At 37.0% G+C, this 16,784-nt stretch overlaps 1 protein-coding gene and 1 pseudogene across 4 annotated transcripts in view; one reads left to right on the top strand and one right to left on the bottom strand.

Moving 5' to 3' along the window:
* MEMO1 (mediator of cell motility 1) overlaps positions 1 to 16,784 on the bottom strand; it is a 123,677-nt gene that overhangs the window by 84,260 nt on the left and 22,633 nt on the right. The window contains exon 1 of one of the 4 annotated variants that reach the window (XM_045054716.1): positions 9,149 to 9,203. The exons of the other annotated variants lie outside the window; for them this stretch is intronic. Coding sequence (XP_044910651.1) covers positions 9,149 to 9,188 — 40 coding nt within the window. The 5' untranslated portion in view covers positions 9,189 to 9,203. Of the gene's footprint in view, positions 1 to 9,148; positions 9,204 to 16,784 lie in introns of those variants that run through there. 4 annotated transcript variants of the gene reach the window in all.
* On the top strand, positions 1,849 to 2,377 carry LOC101086647 (annotated as a pseudogene).

Genomic DNA, 16,784 nt, shown 5'->3' with positions numbered 1-16,784 from the left:
CCAATTTAATCTACAGATTCAATGCATCCCAATCAAAAGCCCAGCAAGTTACTTTGTGGGTATCAACAAACTCATTCTGAATATTTATTTCATGGAGAGGCAAAAGACCAAGAAAAGCCAACATAATATTGAAGGAGAACAAAGTTGGAGGACAACTGCTGCTACCCAACATTAAGACTTACTATAAAGCTACAGTAGTCAAGACAAAATGATATTGGCTAAAAAACAAATACAGCAATGGATCAGAATAGAGAGCCCAAAAACAGACACCCGGAAATATAGTCATCTGATCTTTGACAAAAGAAAGGAGTCAATAAAATTAAGAAGAGTCTTTTCAACAAATGGTGGCTGAACAAACAGACATCAAATATGGTAAATCTCTACCTCTTCTATTCAATTTTGCTGTGATCCTAAAACTCCTCTAAAGAAATATTTTTTTAATAGTAATATTTTTTAAATACTTATGAGACATATTAACCACTTGCAACATATGAGCCTTATTTGAATTGCAACTTAAAAACAGTTTTTTAAAAAATTGTGACTGGGCGCCTGGGTGGTTCAGTCAGTCAAGTGTCCAACTCTTGATTTTGGCTCAGGTCATGATGTCATTAGTTTGTGGGGTTGAGCCCACATCAGGCTCCACACTGACAGCACAGAGCCTGCTTGCGATTCTCTCCCTCTTAGCCCCTCCCCCTTCTCTTAAAATAAATAAACTTTAAAATCATAATAATATGGAGGTAAAAATAATATGGGAGGGCAGATGCAAGGGGATACAGGTGAAACAAACTGGCAATGGGCTAATAATTTTGTAGTCCTGGGACAGGTAAATGGGAATTCATTACACTATCCTCCCCAGTTGTGTAAAACCACAGAATTTGAGTTAAAAAGAACTTTGGAGGGGTGCCTGGGTGGCTCAGTCAGTTAAGCATCTGACCTCAGCTCAGGTCATGATCTCACAGTTCATGAGTTCGGGCCCAGCGTCAGGCTCTGTGCTGACAGCTCGGAGCCTGGAGCCTGCTTTGGATTCTGTGTCTCTCTCTCTCTCTGCCCCTCCCCTGCTCAAGCTCTGTGTCTCTGCCTCTCAAAAATAAATAAATATTTTTAAAAAAAGAAGAAGAACTTTGGAAATCAGAGAATGGTAAACGTGAGCGAAAGAAATGGAAACAAAGCCAAAAATATCTGAGTTTGTGACCAGGATAAAAAACTTTGAGTTTCAGTTTTTTCATCTATAAAAATAAGTATAAAACACTAAGTACCTTACACAGGGTGGCTTAGCATTAAGTGGAATAACACATACAAAAACATGTATTTCCTTAAAAAGCCAACTGTTTCCTAAAGTACTAAACAAACACAAACTTGACTGGCCTAATCTCTTTTTGAAAGTGAGAAAAATTTTTTAAATCCTCATAAGTCTACATGCAATTTGCTCCTCCTTCCTAAAACCATCCCTTTATCCCCAGTAACCATCACTTTATCCCCAGAATATACTGTATACAGTGTATCCCAGTTTTATACAGAAGACACTCTACATATTCCCCATGCTTAAATGGTGACTTATTTTAAGATGAAAAGAATTTTACAAACTTACCACTCACCAGCTAGTGTTAGTTACTACTACCAGTTATTTGGTGATTTTTAGAGTTCCAAATAGACACACTTCTTTTGGCTAACAGGTGGTACTTATTACTTTTGCCATTAAGAAATAGTTTAATGAGGGGTGCCTGGGTGGCTCAGTCAGTTGAGCGACTGACTTCAGCTCAGGTCATAATCTCACAGTTTGTGAGTTCGAGCCCCGCATCAGGCTCTGTGCTGACAACTCAGAGCCTGGAGCCTGCTTCGGATTCTGTGTCTCCCTCTCTCTCTGCCCTCCCCCGCTCATGCTCTGTCTCTGTCTGTCTCAGAAATAAACATTAAAAATTAAAAAAAAAAAAAATAGTTTAATGAGCTTCCTTTCCAACCCAGGCCCAGCAGAATGGCTCCCGCAAAGAAGGGTGGAGAGAAGAAGAGTCATTCTCCATCAACGAGGTAGTGACCAGAGAATACACCATCAACATTCACAAGCGCATCCATGGAGTGGGTTTCAAGAAGCATGCTCCTCAGGCACTCAAAGAGATCCGGAAATTTGCTATGAAGGAGATGGGAACCCCAGATGTGCGCATTGACACCAGGCTCAACAAAGCTGTTTGGGCCAAAGGAATAAGGAATATTCCATACCATATCCGTGTGCAGTTGTCCAGAAAACATAACGAGGATGAAGATACACTAAACAGGCTCTATACACTGGTTACCTATGTACCTGTCACCACTTTCAAAAATCTACAGACTGTTAATGTGGATGAGAACTGCTGATTGTCAAATAAAGGTATAAAACTATAAAAAGAAATTGTTTAATGAGTGTTTGCCATTAAAACTAGCCCTGATATTCACGTCCCAGAGAAAGCTAAATCACTTGATGCCAGTTCTTTACGGATTTCAAGGATCTCACACATAGTTTAGTTAAAATTTATTAAAAATTTATTTCCTCAGGGTGCCTGGGTGGCTCAGTCAGTTAAGCATCTGACTTTGGCTCAGGTCATGATCTCATAGTTTGTGGGTTCGAGCCCCACATTGAGCCCCATGTTGAGCTCCACGCTGGCAGTGTAGAGCCTACTTGGGATTCTCTCTCCTCGCCTCTCTCTACCCCTCCCCCACTTGTGTGTACATGTGCTCACTCTCTCAAAATAAATGAATAAACTTTAAGTAAAGAAAAAAATTTCTTTTCTCAATTTTTTTAAGTTAAATACCTTAGGAAAGAATAACATATTTAGGCAAAAACAACCTAATAGATGCTGCAACATTTGTACAATGGTATAAATCATTTCTGTCAATGGTTATTTTGGGATGTCAAATTTTAGATACTTACTTTGGTCACCTCTATATAGTCTAAAGTTTTCTATATAATGAAGCATTTTTATGATAGAAAAAAAGCTTTGTATAAATATAGAATAATAGAGGACTTCATTCTATAAAGGAACATGGAAACAATAATGAATACTATATTGTTTTGTAGTTACTGATGTAACTTCATTAAATGAAAATTGCTATGTAAAAGAAGTTAATAGGTCTCAATCAGTTGGTCATCAATTAATAGTAACTATTTTTAATAGAAATATAATCTTTTAATAAAATTTTATAAATTTTTAATGTTAGTGTCCAGTGGAAAATTTTTAAATTTTGAGGTGACATTTATGTAATTGAAGAGTTCTGAAAATAGTTACAATGACATTACTGTTCTGACCTCTGTTCTCATATATTATCTTAGAGAGCCATCTGAGGCTTCAGAAGAATGAGGGAATGACCAGGAAGCTCAGACAACAGGAATCAAAATTTACAAGTCCCAACCAAGAGTCAGGAGTCCTGCCTGTGTAATTCAATCTGTGGTTCAAGAACCACATTCAAGAAATCAGCTGGTGTGCTTAATAAAAAATCAGACTCCCCCAAAGCCTAACCCAAAAAGACTGAATCAGAATATATATGAAAGTATCAAGCCACATAACAGCACTTCACTAAAGATTATTTTATTTTCTTCCTATAAACCTTAAATAGCTTCCCCCAGCCCATGAAACCATCTCACATCATTTAAATAATTCCAAATATCTCATCTTGCAAAGTGATCCTAGTACCTGGTTCTGCCTCTCTTCGCAACAGGACGCATCCGCAGACCTGAGATCCTTCTGGCTTCAGTTAACACCAAGGGACCCAGGGCTGCCTACACCTAAGTGGGGCAGACTACAAAGAGCTTCTACCCTGGGATTAACAACTCTGCTCAGGAGCTTTCATGTTCATCTTCTAACCTGGAAGCCTCTGAATTTTGCACTGCCTACAGCTCCTAATAGTATTAGCAAATTTCCTTCTCCTGGTAGCAAACCTAGTTATTTGTTCTGTCAGTGATTCAACTGCAGAGTGTTCTGTCAGTGACCAAATTGTACAGTGATAAATCTTCGAAGAAGTGCCTCAGATTAATTACAAAGGAGGCCTCCTTCTCTTACTTTTTATCTCCTTGATACCGAAACTACCTTCCACACTTCATATCCCTGAATTTCAACTCCATACTCTCCCCCAAATTCCTGACATATAAACTGTTTTATTTCACAATCAACATCTATTTGTGTTTTTTGTTTTCATCTTAATTTTATTGTCAATGTTGTCCATTATAGATAGAATTTTAGATATAAATACATCTTCTCTCTAACGAGGACATTTCCATTCTTCGTTTTTAAAACGAAAAGCTAGAAAACACTACAGTACTGTTTCAGGTTACAGCGTATTATTTATGAAAGAAAATTTTTAAAAAATTTTTAACGTTTATTTATTTTTGAGAGAGAGAGAGACAGAGCATGAATAGGGGAGGGGCAGACAGCTAGGGAGACACAGAATCTGAAGCAGACTCCAGGCTCTGAGCTGTCAGCATGGAGCCCGATGTGGGGCTCAAACTCATAAACCTTGAGATCATGACCTGAACTGAAATCAAGAGTCAGACACTTAACCAACTGAGCCACCCAGGCACCCCTATAAAACAAAACTTTAAAAGGGTGGAGACACATAGTTGATTAAACTACTAAAAAATTTAAAATACCAAACATTTTGATTTGATCATATGTACATACTATATTTTTATTAATATTCATTAATAATGTTTATTTTAGGGTCACTTGGGTGGTTCAGACAATTAAGCCTCTGACTCTTGATTCTGGCTCAGGTCATGATCTTCATGGTTCATCAATTCAAGCCCTGTGTCAGGTTCTGCATCAGCAGTAGAGAAACTACTTGGGATTCTCTCTCTCTCTCTCTCTCTCTCTCTCTCTCTCTCTCTGCCCCTTTCTCTCTCTCTTAAAATAAATACATTTTAAAAAATAAGAATAATAATGTTTATTTTAGGCAAGTGTTATAAACAATTCAATATTATTATACAGAAAAGGCTAGTTACTACATCCAGTTAGTCATTTAAGACTGTATTAATCACATAGGAAACTTTCTGGCAGGATTCCTAATCTCCAATATTTTACCAGAAAGTTACATATGGTGAACTTCCAGTTAAGTGAATATATCAGGTTACAAAGCCATATATATATGTGAAATGAAGTTATTTTAGGATAAGAGATGATTTATTTCAATTTTACATTTACTTATATTTTCTAAATTTTCTTTAAGGTATCTGAACTACTTCTGTAATAAGAATAACACAAGCTTTTCTTTTTCATAATTTTCAATAGCCATCTCTCCAAACAGAGGAACAATTCTGTTCCTGGGTGCTCACAACACTTTTACTCACTACACTTCAAAATGTGGCTAGTTTAAAAGAGCTAATGTTGGTTTAATTGATCTCAGCCTCTGTCCTATTTCAGACAACTACTCAAGCAGTTTTATAGTTACGTTTGTTTCGTTGATTCATCCACTTAATCAAACATTTTATTAAATACCCATTCAATGCTAGGCACTGTCACATCCTGGCTTCCTAATGAGTCTTAGGGTAACTGTCTGTTGACATCTTTCTTTTATTTTATTTTATTTTATTTTATTTTTGAGACAGAGAGAGACAGAGCATGAGCGGGGGAGGGGCAGAGAGAGGAGACCTAGAATCTGAAGGAGGCTCCAGGCTCTGAGCTGTCAGCACAGAGCCCGACACAGGGCTAGAACTCATGGACCGTGAGATCATGACCCGAGCTGAAGTTGGACGCTGAACCGACTGAGCCACCCAAGAGCCCCTGTTGACATCTTTCTTGACGAAACAGCATACATAGTTCTCATTCACACTCAGGATGCACTATAATTCCATAGAGATCGAGTAAAAAAATAGTGTAGCTACATGAGCAAAATACCTTTTATTGCCACCATTAATACCTTGTCCAATCTGAAGCAATGTTTCAGGTTGAAAGTTATTTCATACAGTCACCCACTAACTAGCCAGGAAAAGTTTACCTCTCTCCAAACCCCACCTAAAAATTTTGCCTTTTTTACATTTTCAGATTAACTTACACATTGATACATTCACATGGATGCTAATAACAGCCTGCAAATTATGAAATATTCTGTTAAATTATAAAGATTGTAGACCCTTCTTTCTTGGGTATAAACATAAGACAGACATATTTATGCAGAAAAATGTTTAAAAGAATAAACTTTCTGTTTTGAAATGCCACTAAAACCAAGCATGAGGAAGATTCAATAATATAAAATTGAATCAAAAAAGTCTTACCACCAGATTCAGAAAAATACAAACTAGTAATAGCACCATACAAAATTAGGATTAGGTGTGTGGTACATTTTTTTGTTAATAATCTTTCACTCAAATGTTTCTCTAACTGGTATACCTGGGATGTGGTCTGGGAGTATAATGAACCTAACTCTAACTCTCCTTGAACTGATGTACAGTAATGCCAGTACACAGCTACTTTTGGAGGTGATATTTGTCATCTGTTTCCTATTCCTCCATCTTTTAATGTGTGTGAAACAAACTGAACTGCGTTAGAGAAACATACCAAATCACGAAATAATCTAAGACAAAAATGAAAGCTTTATTTAAAAACTAATTTAAAGAAGACAACACTAATGACCTTACAGAAATAAAAAAGGTTATAAGGAAACACTATGAACAACTGCACACCAACAAATAAGACAACCTAGATGAAATGGATAAATTCCTAGAAACACACAAACTATCCAAATTGACTAAAGAATAGAAAATTGCAACATATGTATAACAAGTAAAGAGACTGAGTCAGCAAACTCCCAACAAAGAAAAGTCCAGGACCAGAAGGCTTTACTGCTGAATCCTACCAAACATATAGAATAGAATTAATGCAATCCTTCTCAAAGTCCTCCAAAAAACAGAAGAGCAGGGACCACTTCCTAACTCACTCTACTGCGCCACCCTGATAACAAAGCCAAAGTCATCACAAGAAAACTACAAACCAATATTCTTTATGAATACAGATGGAGAAACCCTCAGTGAGATACCAGCAAATGAAATCCAGCAACACAGTGAAAGGATTATACTCAACCAGTAGAATTTATCTCAGGAGTGCAAGGGCAGTTCAATATATGTAACTAAACAATGCAATAGACATTATTAAACGAAAGGAAACACAGCACATGATCATTTCAATTGACACAGAGAAAGCATTTCACGAAATCCAACACCCTTTTGTGAAAAATACAGACTTGGAATAAAAGGAAACTTCCTTAAACTAAGAAAGGGACATTTGTGAGAACCCACAGCTAATATCATACTCAACAGCAAAAAGTGAAAGCTTTCCCCCTAAAATTAAGAATAAGACAGGAATGCCCACTTTTGCCACTTCTATCCAATATTGTAGTGGAAGTTCTACCCAAAGTAATTAGGCACGAAAAAGAAATAAAAGGCATCCAAATTGGAAAGGAAGATACAAACTCTCCCTATTCACAGATGACTTACATTAAAGAGTTCTAAAGAAAAAAAAAATTCTGAAGAACCCACGTTAAAACTATTAGAGCTAATAAAGGAATTTAGGAGTGTTGTAAGAAGATCAAACAAAACTCAACTGTATTTCTATGCATTAGTGAGGACCAACCCAAAAAAGAAACTAAGAAAACAAGGCTATGTATGATAGAATCAAAAAGAATACTTAGCTATAAATTTAACCAAGTGTATGAAAGACATATACACAAAAAACTATAAATATTACTGAAATAAAGATCTAGTAAATGAAAAAAAAATCCCGTTTATGAGTTGAAAGACTTAATACTGTTAAAATGGCAATACTCCCCAAAGTGATCAAAGGATCCAATGAAATCTCTATTAAAATCTCAACTCTCTTTTTTGCAGAAATGGAAAAGCTGATCCTCAAATTCATTTGGGATTTCCAAGGGCCCTGAATAGCCAAAATAATCTTGAAAAAGAACAAAGGTAGAAGACTCACAATTCCCAATTTCAAACCTTACTACAAAACTAAAGTGATCAAAATAGCGTGGTACTGGCATAAGGACAGACCAATGGAATAGAACTCAAAGTCCAGAAATATGTCCAAACATCTACAGAACAGGAAAGAAAATCCAGCAATAAACCCAAACATGTATAGCCAATTCAATGGCAAAAGAAGAAACTCTTCAACAAACGGTGCTGAGACAACTGGACATCCACATGCAAAAGAATATGGGAATGCAAGCTGGTGCAGCCACTCTGGAAAACAGTACGGAGGTTCCTCAAAAAACTAAAAACAGAACTACCCTACAACCCAGCAATTGCACTACTAGGCATTTACCCAAGGGATACAGGTGTGCTGTTTCGAAGGGACACATGCACCCCAATGTTTATAGCAGCACTATCAACAACAGCCAAAGTATGGAAAGAGCCCAATGTCCATCGATGGATGAATGGATAAAGAAGATGTGGTATATATACACAATGGAGTATTACTCGGCAATCAAAAAGAATGAAATCTTGCCATTTGCAACTACCTGGATGGAACTGGAGGGTATTATGCTAAGTGAAATTAGTCAGTCAGAGAAACGCAAAAATCACATGACTTCACTCCTACGAGGACTTTGTAAGAGACAAAACAGATGAACATAGGGAAGGGAAACAAAAATAATATAAAAACAGGGAGGGGGACAAAACAGAAGAGACTCATAAATATGGAGAACAAACTGAAGGTTACGGGAGGGGTTGTGGGAGGGGGGATGGGCTAAATGGGTACAGGGCACTAAGGAATCCACTCCTGAATTCATTGTTTCACTATCTGCTAACTAATTTGGATATAAATTTTTAAAAATAAAATTTTAAAAATAAAAAAATAAAGTATAAAAAAGATGTGGCATACATACAATAGAATATTACCCATCCGTAAAAAAGAATGAAATCTTGCCTTTTGCTAAAACATGGATGGATCTAGAGGGTATAATGCTAAGTGAAATAAGTCAGTCATAGAAAGACAATACCATATGATTTCACTCATAAGTGGAATTTAAGAAACAAAACAAATGAACAAGAGATACACACACACCAAAAAAAGAAAAAACAAACAAACAACAACAACAACAACAAAAAACCCTTTTAAATATAGAGAACAAACTGGCAGTTACCAGAGGGGATATGGGTGAAAGAGGTAAAGGGGATCAAGAGCACACTTACTGTGATGATCAGTGGGTAATGTACAGAACTGTGCAATCATTATATTGCACACCTGAAATTAAATATAGCGCTGCATGTTATTACACTTGAATGTAAAAGAATAAATTAATTTTTAGAAAAGAAAAAAAAAAGAATAAAGCTGGAACCCTACCCTCACCCTATATACAAAATTTATCTCAAAATGAACCAATAACCTAAATGTAACAGCTAAAACTATAACACTCTCAGAATAAAAACAGGGGCAAATCATCACGACCTTGCATTTGCTAACAATTTGGGTGGTTTTTTTTTAACGTTTATTTTTATTTTTGAGAGACAGAGAGAGACACATCATGAGCCAGAGATAGAGGGAAACACAGAATCCAAAGCAGGCTCCAGGATCTGAGCTATCAGCACAGAGCCCACCCAACATGGGGCTCGAACCCATGAACCGTGAGTTCATGACCTGAGCCGAAGTTGGACACTTGATTGACTGAGCCACCCAGGCGCCCCAGCTAAGTGTTTCTTATTAGACATACTATCAAAAGTACAAGCAAACAGGGGTGACTGGGTGGCTGAGTTGGTTAAGTGTCCAACTCTTGATTTTGGCTCAAGTCACAATCCCAGAGTTGTGGGATCGAGCCCTGCACAGGGTCCATGCTGAATGTGGAGCTTGTTTAAGATTCTCTCTCTCCCTCAATCCCTCTCCCCGACACATGCATGCATTCTTCCTCTCTCTCTCAAATGGAATGAAATGAAATGAGATGAAAAATAAACAAAATGACTTTAAAAAGTATGAGCAAACAAAAGAAAAAATAGGTAAAAGTGGACTTCATCAAAATAAAAAAGTTCTACACATGAAACGATATTGTCAAGAAGTTGAAAAGACAACCGTAAAGGAGAAAATACTTGCAACTCATATATCTGATAGAGAATTAATACCTAGAATATATACAGAACTCTTACAACTCAACAACAAAAGGACAAGCAACCCAGTTTAAAAATGTGCAAAAGGGGCGCCTGGGTGGTGCAGTCGGTTAAGCGTCCGACTTCAGCCAGGTCACGATCTCGCGGTCCGTGAGTTCGAGCCCCGCGTCAGGCTCTGGGCTGATGGCTCAGAGCCTGGAGCCTGTTTCCGATTCTGTGTCTCCCTCTCTCTCTGCCCCTCCCCCGTTCATGCTCTGTCTCTCTCTGTCCCAAAAATAAATAAAAACGCTGAAAAAAAAAAATAAAAAAAATAAAAATGTGCAAAAGACCTGAATAAACATTCCTCCAAATAAGGTATACACATGGCCAATACACACATGAAAAGATGTTCAATATCATTAGTGATTATGAAATGCTAATCAATCTACACTGGCATACCATTTCACGCTAGTTAGGATGGCTATGAAAGAAGGAAAGGAAAGGAAAAGGAAAACAAAAAGGAAAAGGAGAAGGAAAAGGCACCTGGGGCCTGGTTTAGTCAATAGAATATGCAACCCTTAATCTCAGGATCATAAATTTAAGCCTCATGTTGGGCACAGAGCTTACTTTAAAAAAAGAAAAAGGGGCACCTGGGTGGTTCAGTCGGTTAAGCCTCCGACCTTGGCTCAGGTCATGATCTCGTAATTCATGAGTTAGAGCCCCACATCCAACTCTGTGCTGACAGTTCGGAGCATGGAGCCTGCCTCAGATCTTGTGTCTCCCTCTCTCTCTGCCCCTCCCCTGTTTGTGTGCTCATGCTCGCTCTCTCTCTCTCTCTCTCTCTCTCTCTCCCTCTCAAAAATAAACGTTAAAAAATTTTTTTCTAAAGAAAATAACAAGTGATTGACAGGATGTAGAGAAATTAGAATGTTCATATGTTGCTGGTGGGACTATTACATGGTACAGCCAGTGTGGAAAATAGTTTGGCAGTTCCTAAGTAATTCCTATAGAATTAGCATATGATCCAGCAATTCCAACAACATCCAAAAGAAATAAAAACAGATATTCCAACAAATATTTGTACACAAATCTCCTTAACAGCACTAGTGACAAACACCAAAAGATGAAAACAATTCAAAAGCCTACCGACCGATAACTGGATTAACAAAATGTGGTATGTGCATACAAAAAAATATTATTCAATCATAAAAAAGGAATGAAGTACCAATATATACTACAATTTGGATAAACCTTGAAAACATTATACTTAGTAAAAGAAGCCAGACACAAAAGGTCACAAACTGTATGATTCCATTTATATGAAATGCCCTAAATAGGTAAATCCACAGAGACAGAAAGCAGATAGGTGACTGACTGCAGCTATAGGTAGGAAAGAATGGGGTGCAACTTAATAGCCTTAATAGGTTAACTGCTTAATAGATTTCTTCTGGGGTTATAAGAATGTTTTGAAGCTCAATACAGCTGGTAGCTGCACAATATTGTGAATAAATGCCGATGAAATGTACACTTTAGGAGTGCCTGGGTGGCTCAGTAGATTAAGTGTCCGACTCTTGATTTCAGCTCAGGTCACAATCTCATGGTTTGTAAGATCAATCCCCATGTCAGGCTCTGCACTGACAGTGTGGAGCCTGCTTGGGATTCTCCCTCCCTCTCTCTCTGCTCCTCCCCCGCTCACATTTTATCTCTCTTTCAAAATAAATTAAAAGAAAAAAGAAATGTACACTTTAAAATGGCTAACTTTACATTATGTGGATTTCACCCTGGTAAAAAGAAAAAAAAAAGACAATTTACACAAATCTCCAGTTTACAGAAGTTCGTAAGCATGATAAAAATGAAAAATCATTATATCAGAAACTGTGAAACTTTCTCTCTTTCCCTCTGTCTCTAATCTTCTGTACCTGGTTTAACACCAAGGACATCCATAAAACATATTAACTTACTCTGTATTACTAAAATAGAGGCACTTTACTTACTACATTTTTGCCTGATAATCAATGAAAGAGGTAGGTTAAAAAAAAGAAGAAGAAGGAAAAAAAGAAGCTAGGTCAGTTTATCACATCATTTGCAGTTAACAGTTGAAATAAATGAAAATTAGGGGCACCTGGGTTACTCAGTCAGTTGAGCGTCTGACTCTTGATTCTGGCCCAGGTCATGATCTCAGTTCAGGAGCTCAAGCCCACCAATCAGGCTCCATGCTAACAGTGCAGAGCCTGCTTGGGAGTCTCTCTCTCCCTCTCTCTCTGCCCTTCTCTTGTACTCTCTCTCAAAATAAATAAACTAAATAAGAAAATATATGAAAATTATTTTCAATTAACATAATATTGGTTGGAATCATATTTTGTTTTTATATTCAAAACATGATTGTTTTAAAAAAAACCATGTTAGGGGCGCCTGGGTGGCGCCGTCGGTTAAGCGTCCGACTTCAGCCAGGTCACGATCTCGCGGTCCGTGAGTTCGAGCCCCGCGTCGTGCTCTGGGCTGATGGCTCGGAGCCTGGAGCCTGTTTCCGATTCTGTGTCTCCCTCTCTCTCTGCCCCTCCCCCGTTCATGCTCTGTCTCTCTCTGTCCCAAAAATAAATAAAAAGCGTTGAAAAAAAATGTTTTTAAAAAACCATGTTATATATACCTAAGACTTAGTAAAGGATCCTTCAGGTGTTACACACATTTCTTGGGACTCAAATTGACTCCTATGTAAAAATTAAAGGGGCCCTTAGCTGGCTCAATCAGGGGAGCATGCAACTCTTGATCTCAGGGTCGTGAGTTCAGGCCCCACGTTGGGTGTACAGATTAGTTAAAAACAAAATCTTTTTTAAAAAATTTAAAACATGCACATGCATACAGTTTGTTTTCTCAGGGCTTCAACATCTTTGGAATATAGCACTTCAAACTGCAAAACGAAATAAACTTAGAAAACATCTATGGACAGACATAGGGTACCAAAATCTAAATCAACTCAAATTTGCATTTATAATGCTACACCAAACAATAAAACAATGGTCATGTGTAATAAAATAGGTAGTGAAACCATAAAAGTTCTCAGTGGTATACTGAATTTTTAAATATTAAATAAATTAATACCAGTTTGGCAAGTAGAATGACACCTAAATTATGCATTCTCCTGGGATAAAGCTCCTTTAACTAGACAAAGCTGGGATTTAGGGAAAATTCTCATCTCTAGATCTGTGTGACAGACAGAGGAGTCAGCAGGCAACATACATAGAATAGGGTCTTACTGGCCCCGGTTAAGTGGAAGCCTACACTCGTCCTAAACCCATGCCCTGCCACCTAGACTCATGGAAGATGCCACCGAGATCTCAAGAAGATGCCACCGAGATCTCGAGAGTACTTGGTCAACGCATTGTTTAGTGGGCATCTAGAAAAAGGTAGTCTGTTCTAGTTTCTTTTCTTCCCCACTGCCCCCCACATGGGGGCAGAGTACTAGAAAACAAAGTATCTTTGGCTGGAAACAGTCTCTAGACAAACTAAAAGGAAGAGAAGGAAGCAAATGTACAGCAATGGTGAGCTGAGAAAGGAGTCTAGACTCTAAACATATTTAAATATGGCAAAAATTAAAACTGCTGAAAATACTTAAATCCTCCTCAAACATTTCCCAAAAAATATAAGGGGAGAGAAAAAAATCTCTAATGTATCAATCCTTGGTTTTAATGTATTAAAAATGTGGGCAGTATCTAATACTAAATGTTTTTTTGTCATAGGAGAAACATTCATTCATGGCCCGCAATCAATACCATTTTATCCATGTGAATTTCCAAAGGTTGTGGAGAATGTCAATCCAGTAGCATAACAGACTACCTGCCTCAGAGAAAAAAAGTCTTGTGAACAGAGCCCTAGAACGAAAACATTGATTAGCTGCTCACCACAGGGCTGTGCTAGTAGCTAGCTGCATGGTCATGTAATCTTGTGAAAATAATAATAATAATAATAATAATAATAATAATAAGGCTGAAAATAATGTGAAAATATATACATTATAAAGATGTAGTATCAGTGGTGACTAACTAGCCATGTTTCTAAAATGTACTAAAAAATATGTGCCCCAACATTAAAAATATAAAGAGATAATTTAAAAAGAGCCCACAATGCCCAGAAAATTGTGTGGACTGCACCTACAAACTGCTTTCTTTTGACGTGGCCCATAAAATGTGAACAAGGTAAACTTAAGTTCCATCTAGACTCTTAATATAGCTAATTTCAATTGCTTTCAATAAATGTTTCTCCTGAAATCAGTGCTCCTCAACTAAACACTGAAGAGTAGAAAGATAAAGTGGCAAATGAGAAAGCAAATCCTCACAGAAAGTTTAAAATTTTTAAATAGAGTTGAAAGTAAAAAAACACTAATGAAGAACATAAACAAGCTGAATTTAAAAGCTTTCTCTATGTACATTCCAAATTTAGAAAGAAATGTAAGCCAAATTTATAAAGAATGTTTTCAAATCAAAAGTATTCAGGAAAATTGTTTTGGGGGTACAGATAACTAAATATATCAAGTGTCAAAGGCAATATCCATTTCTAAAGACTGAAAATACTGGGGCACCTGGCTGGCTTAGTCAGTGAAGCGTGCAACCCTTGATCTCAGGGTCATGAGTTCAAGCCTCATGTTGGGTGTGGAGCCTACTAAAAACAGAAAAAGAAAGAAGAGAAAAGAAAAAAAAACTAAAAATATTAATTACTATGATCATATTCTTGCTATTTATACAGACTGACACATAACATACCTTTTTTTCTCTTTTAGAGCTCCAACCTTTCATTTCTTCATGAAATTAAACACTAAAATCTTCCACAAGAATATAAATTTTTAGATTTTAAACTTGAGATTTATAATGAGATAAGATGAACAAAATGAAATGTTTATTTTAAAACATTATTGAGGCACCTGGGTGGCTCACTTAAGCGTTTGACTCTTGATTTCAGCTCAGGTTGTGATGCCAGGGTCGTGGGATCGAGCCCCACACTGCGCTCCACACTCAGCGTGGATCTTTAGATATTCTCTCTCCCCTTCTGCCTCTCTCTCAGTCTGACACACACACACACACACACACACACACACACACACACACACACACTAAGATAAATAACAATAAAAATATTACTCACATTGCATATATGGCTTTTTACCGTCTTTTCACTAGCAAGCAGTTATTGAGCTCTTTGTATGTATAAAACACAAACTACAAAAAGGTATCAATGACAGCCATTTCCATCAAGAGGTTTACCTAGCTGAGGAAATAGATAAATAAAACAAGGTAAGGTATATATACAGTGCCTAATGAGAGATTTAAGAGTTCAGATGAAGGAAAAATGCTGGGAAGAAAAATAAATTAACTTAGGTCTTAAAAGCTGAACCAGAAAAGCAGAAGATGGCAGAGTATTTCCAAACAGAAGGAAGCTATGCACAAAAGCACAAACGTGGAAATGGCCTTTCAGTTGCATGAAATAAAAGCTTGCATAGTTGAGAAAGGAAGAGCTAGAATAAGTCACCCCTTAAGCTGACATTAAGGAGTTTGCTTGGAGGGGCGCCTGGGTGGCTAGTTGGTTAAGCATGAGATTCTTTCTTGATCTCAGCTCAGTTTATGATCTCACAGTTCGTGGGTTAGAGCCCTGTGTCGGGCTACACACTGTCAGTGCAGAGCCTGCTTGGGATTCTCTCTGTCTCTCTGTCTCTCCCTCTCAAAATAAATAAATAAACTTTAAAAAAAAAAAAAAAAAAAAAAGGAAGCTACTTGGAGACCCTAGGACAGAGGAGCCAGCTAAGCCACACGTGGATTCTTGCCCCATAGACACTGCGAGATATAAAAAAAAAAGTTTACTTGTATTCCATATAGACAATGGGTAACCAATGAAAGTTCTTATGCTTGAAAATGTGTTTTAATTACAAGACAGAATATTGAAACATGTGCACTATATAATTTACACAACATGCAGGGATAAAAACTTTACATATTTGAGAATTTTTTTATTATTATCTTGCTTTTGTCAATTTACACAATGAAGCTCCACAAAATAAAATGTTTTATAAGTTAAATGATTCCCTAACTTCTTATTTTCAAATAAACATATATGTTTAATAGTCTAAGATATAAATTTATTAAAAGCCTTGTATGGGAATATGGAATGGTAGTTAAGAGCTCTGAGTGTGGATCGAGCTGGTGGGAACCCTAGCACAACGCTGTGACCTTGAATAACTGAAGCCTCAGCTTTTTTACTGGCTGCGATATTAAAAGAGAAATGCAAGTGCAGATGCCTGACACACAGTATAGACTTTCCATACAGTACAGACTCAATAAATGTCGGCCATACTCATTAAATAGAACCCAGCAGCCCCACCACATGGCTCATCTGAACTTGTGTCAGGGTTGTACTGATCTTCTACTTCCTAAAATTCTTAAACACTACCGCATAGTTAGTAAACACTTCCAGACCAACTGATATGTACAAACCAACCATTTATTACCATGTCAGATGGACAAACGGGTAAATAGACTGCATAGAAGTCTATAAAATACAAATTGTCTTAAGTCAGTTATTTAAAAATAACTTTTAAATTTAGGAAGAATTAAAAAATGATGATTAGAATACATTAATGTTAAAATTCATATTAGCAATGGAACTTTAAAATATTCTAAGATTTTTTTATTTTTAAACCACTACTCTTCATTCAATGTTTATCATAAACATTTTAATGCCCAATCAGACTTTTTTCTGAGTTCTC

The sequence above is a fragment of the Felis catus genome, chromosome A3, assembly GCF_018350175.1.
Source record: "Felis catus isolate Fca126 chromosome A3, F.catus_Fca126_mat1.0, whole genome shotgun sequence".
Taxonomy (NCBI): domain Eukaryota; kingdom Metazoa; phylum Chordata; class Mammalia; order Carnivora; family Felidae; genus Felis; species Felis catus.
Note: the sequence above shows the minus strand (reverse complement) of the source record. Positions and strands in the feature narration are given on the sequence as shown.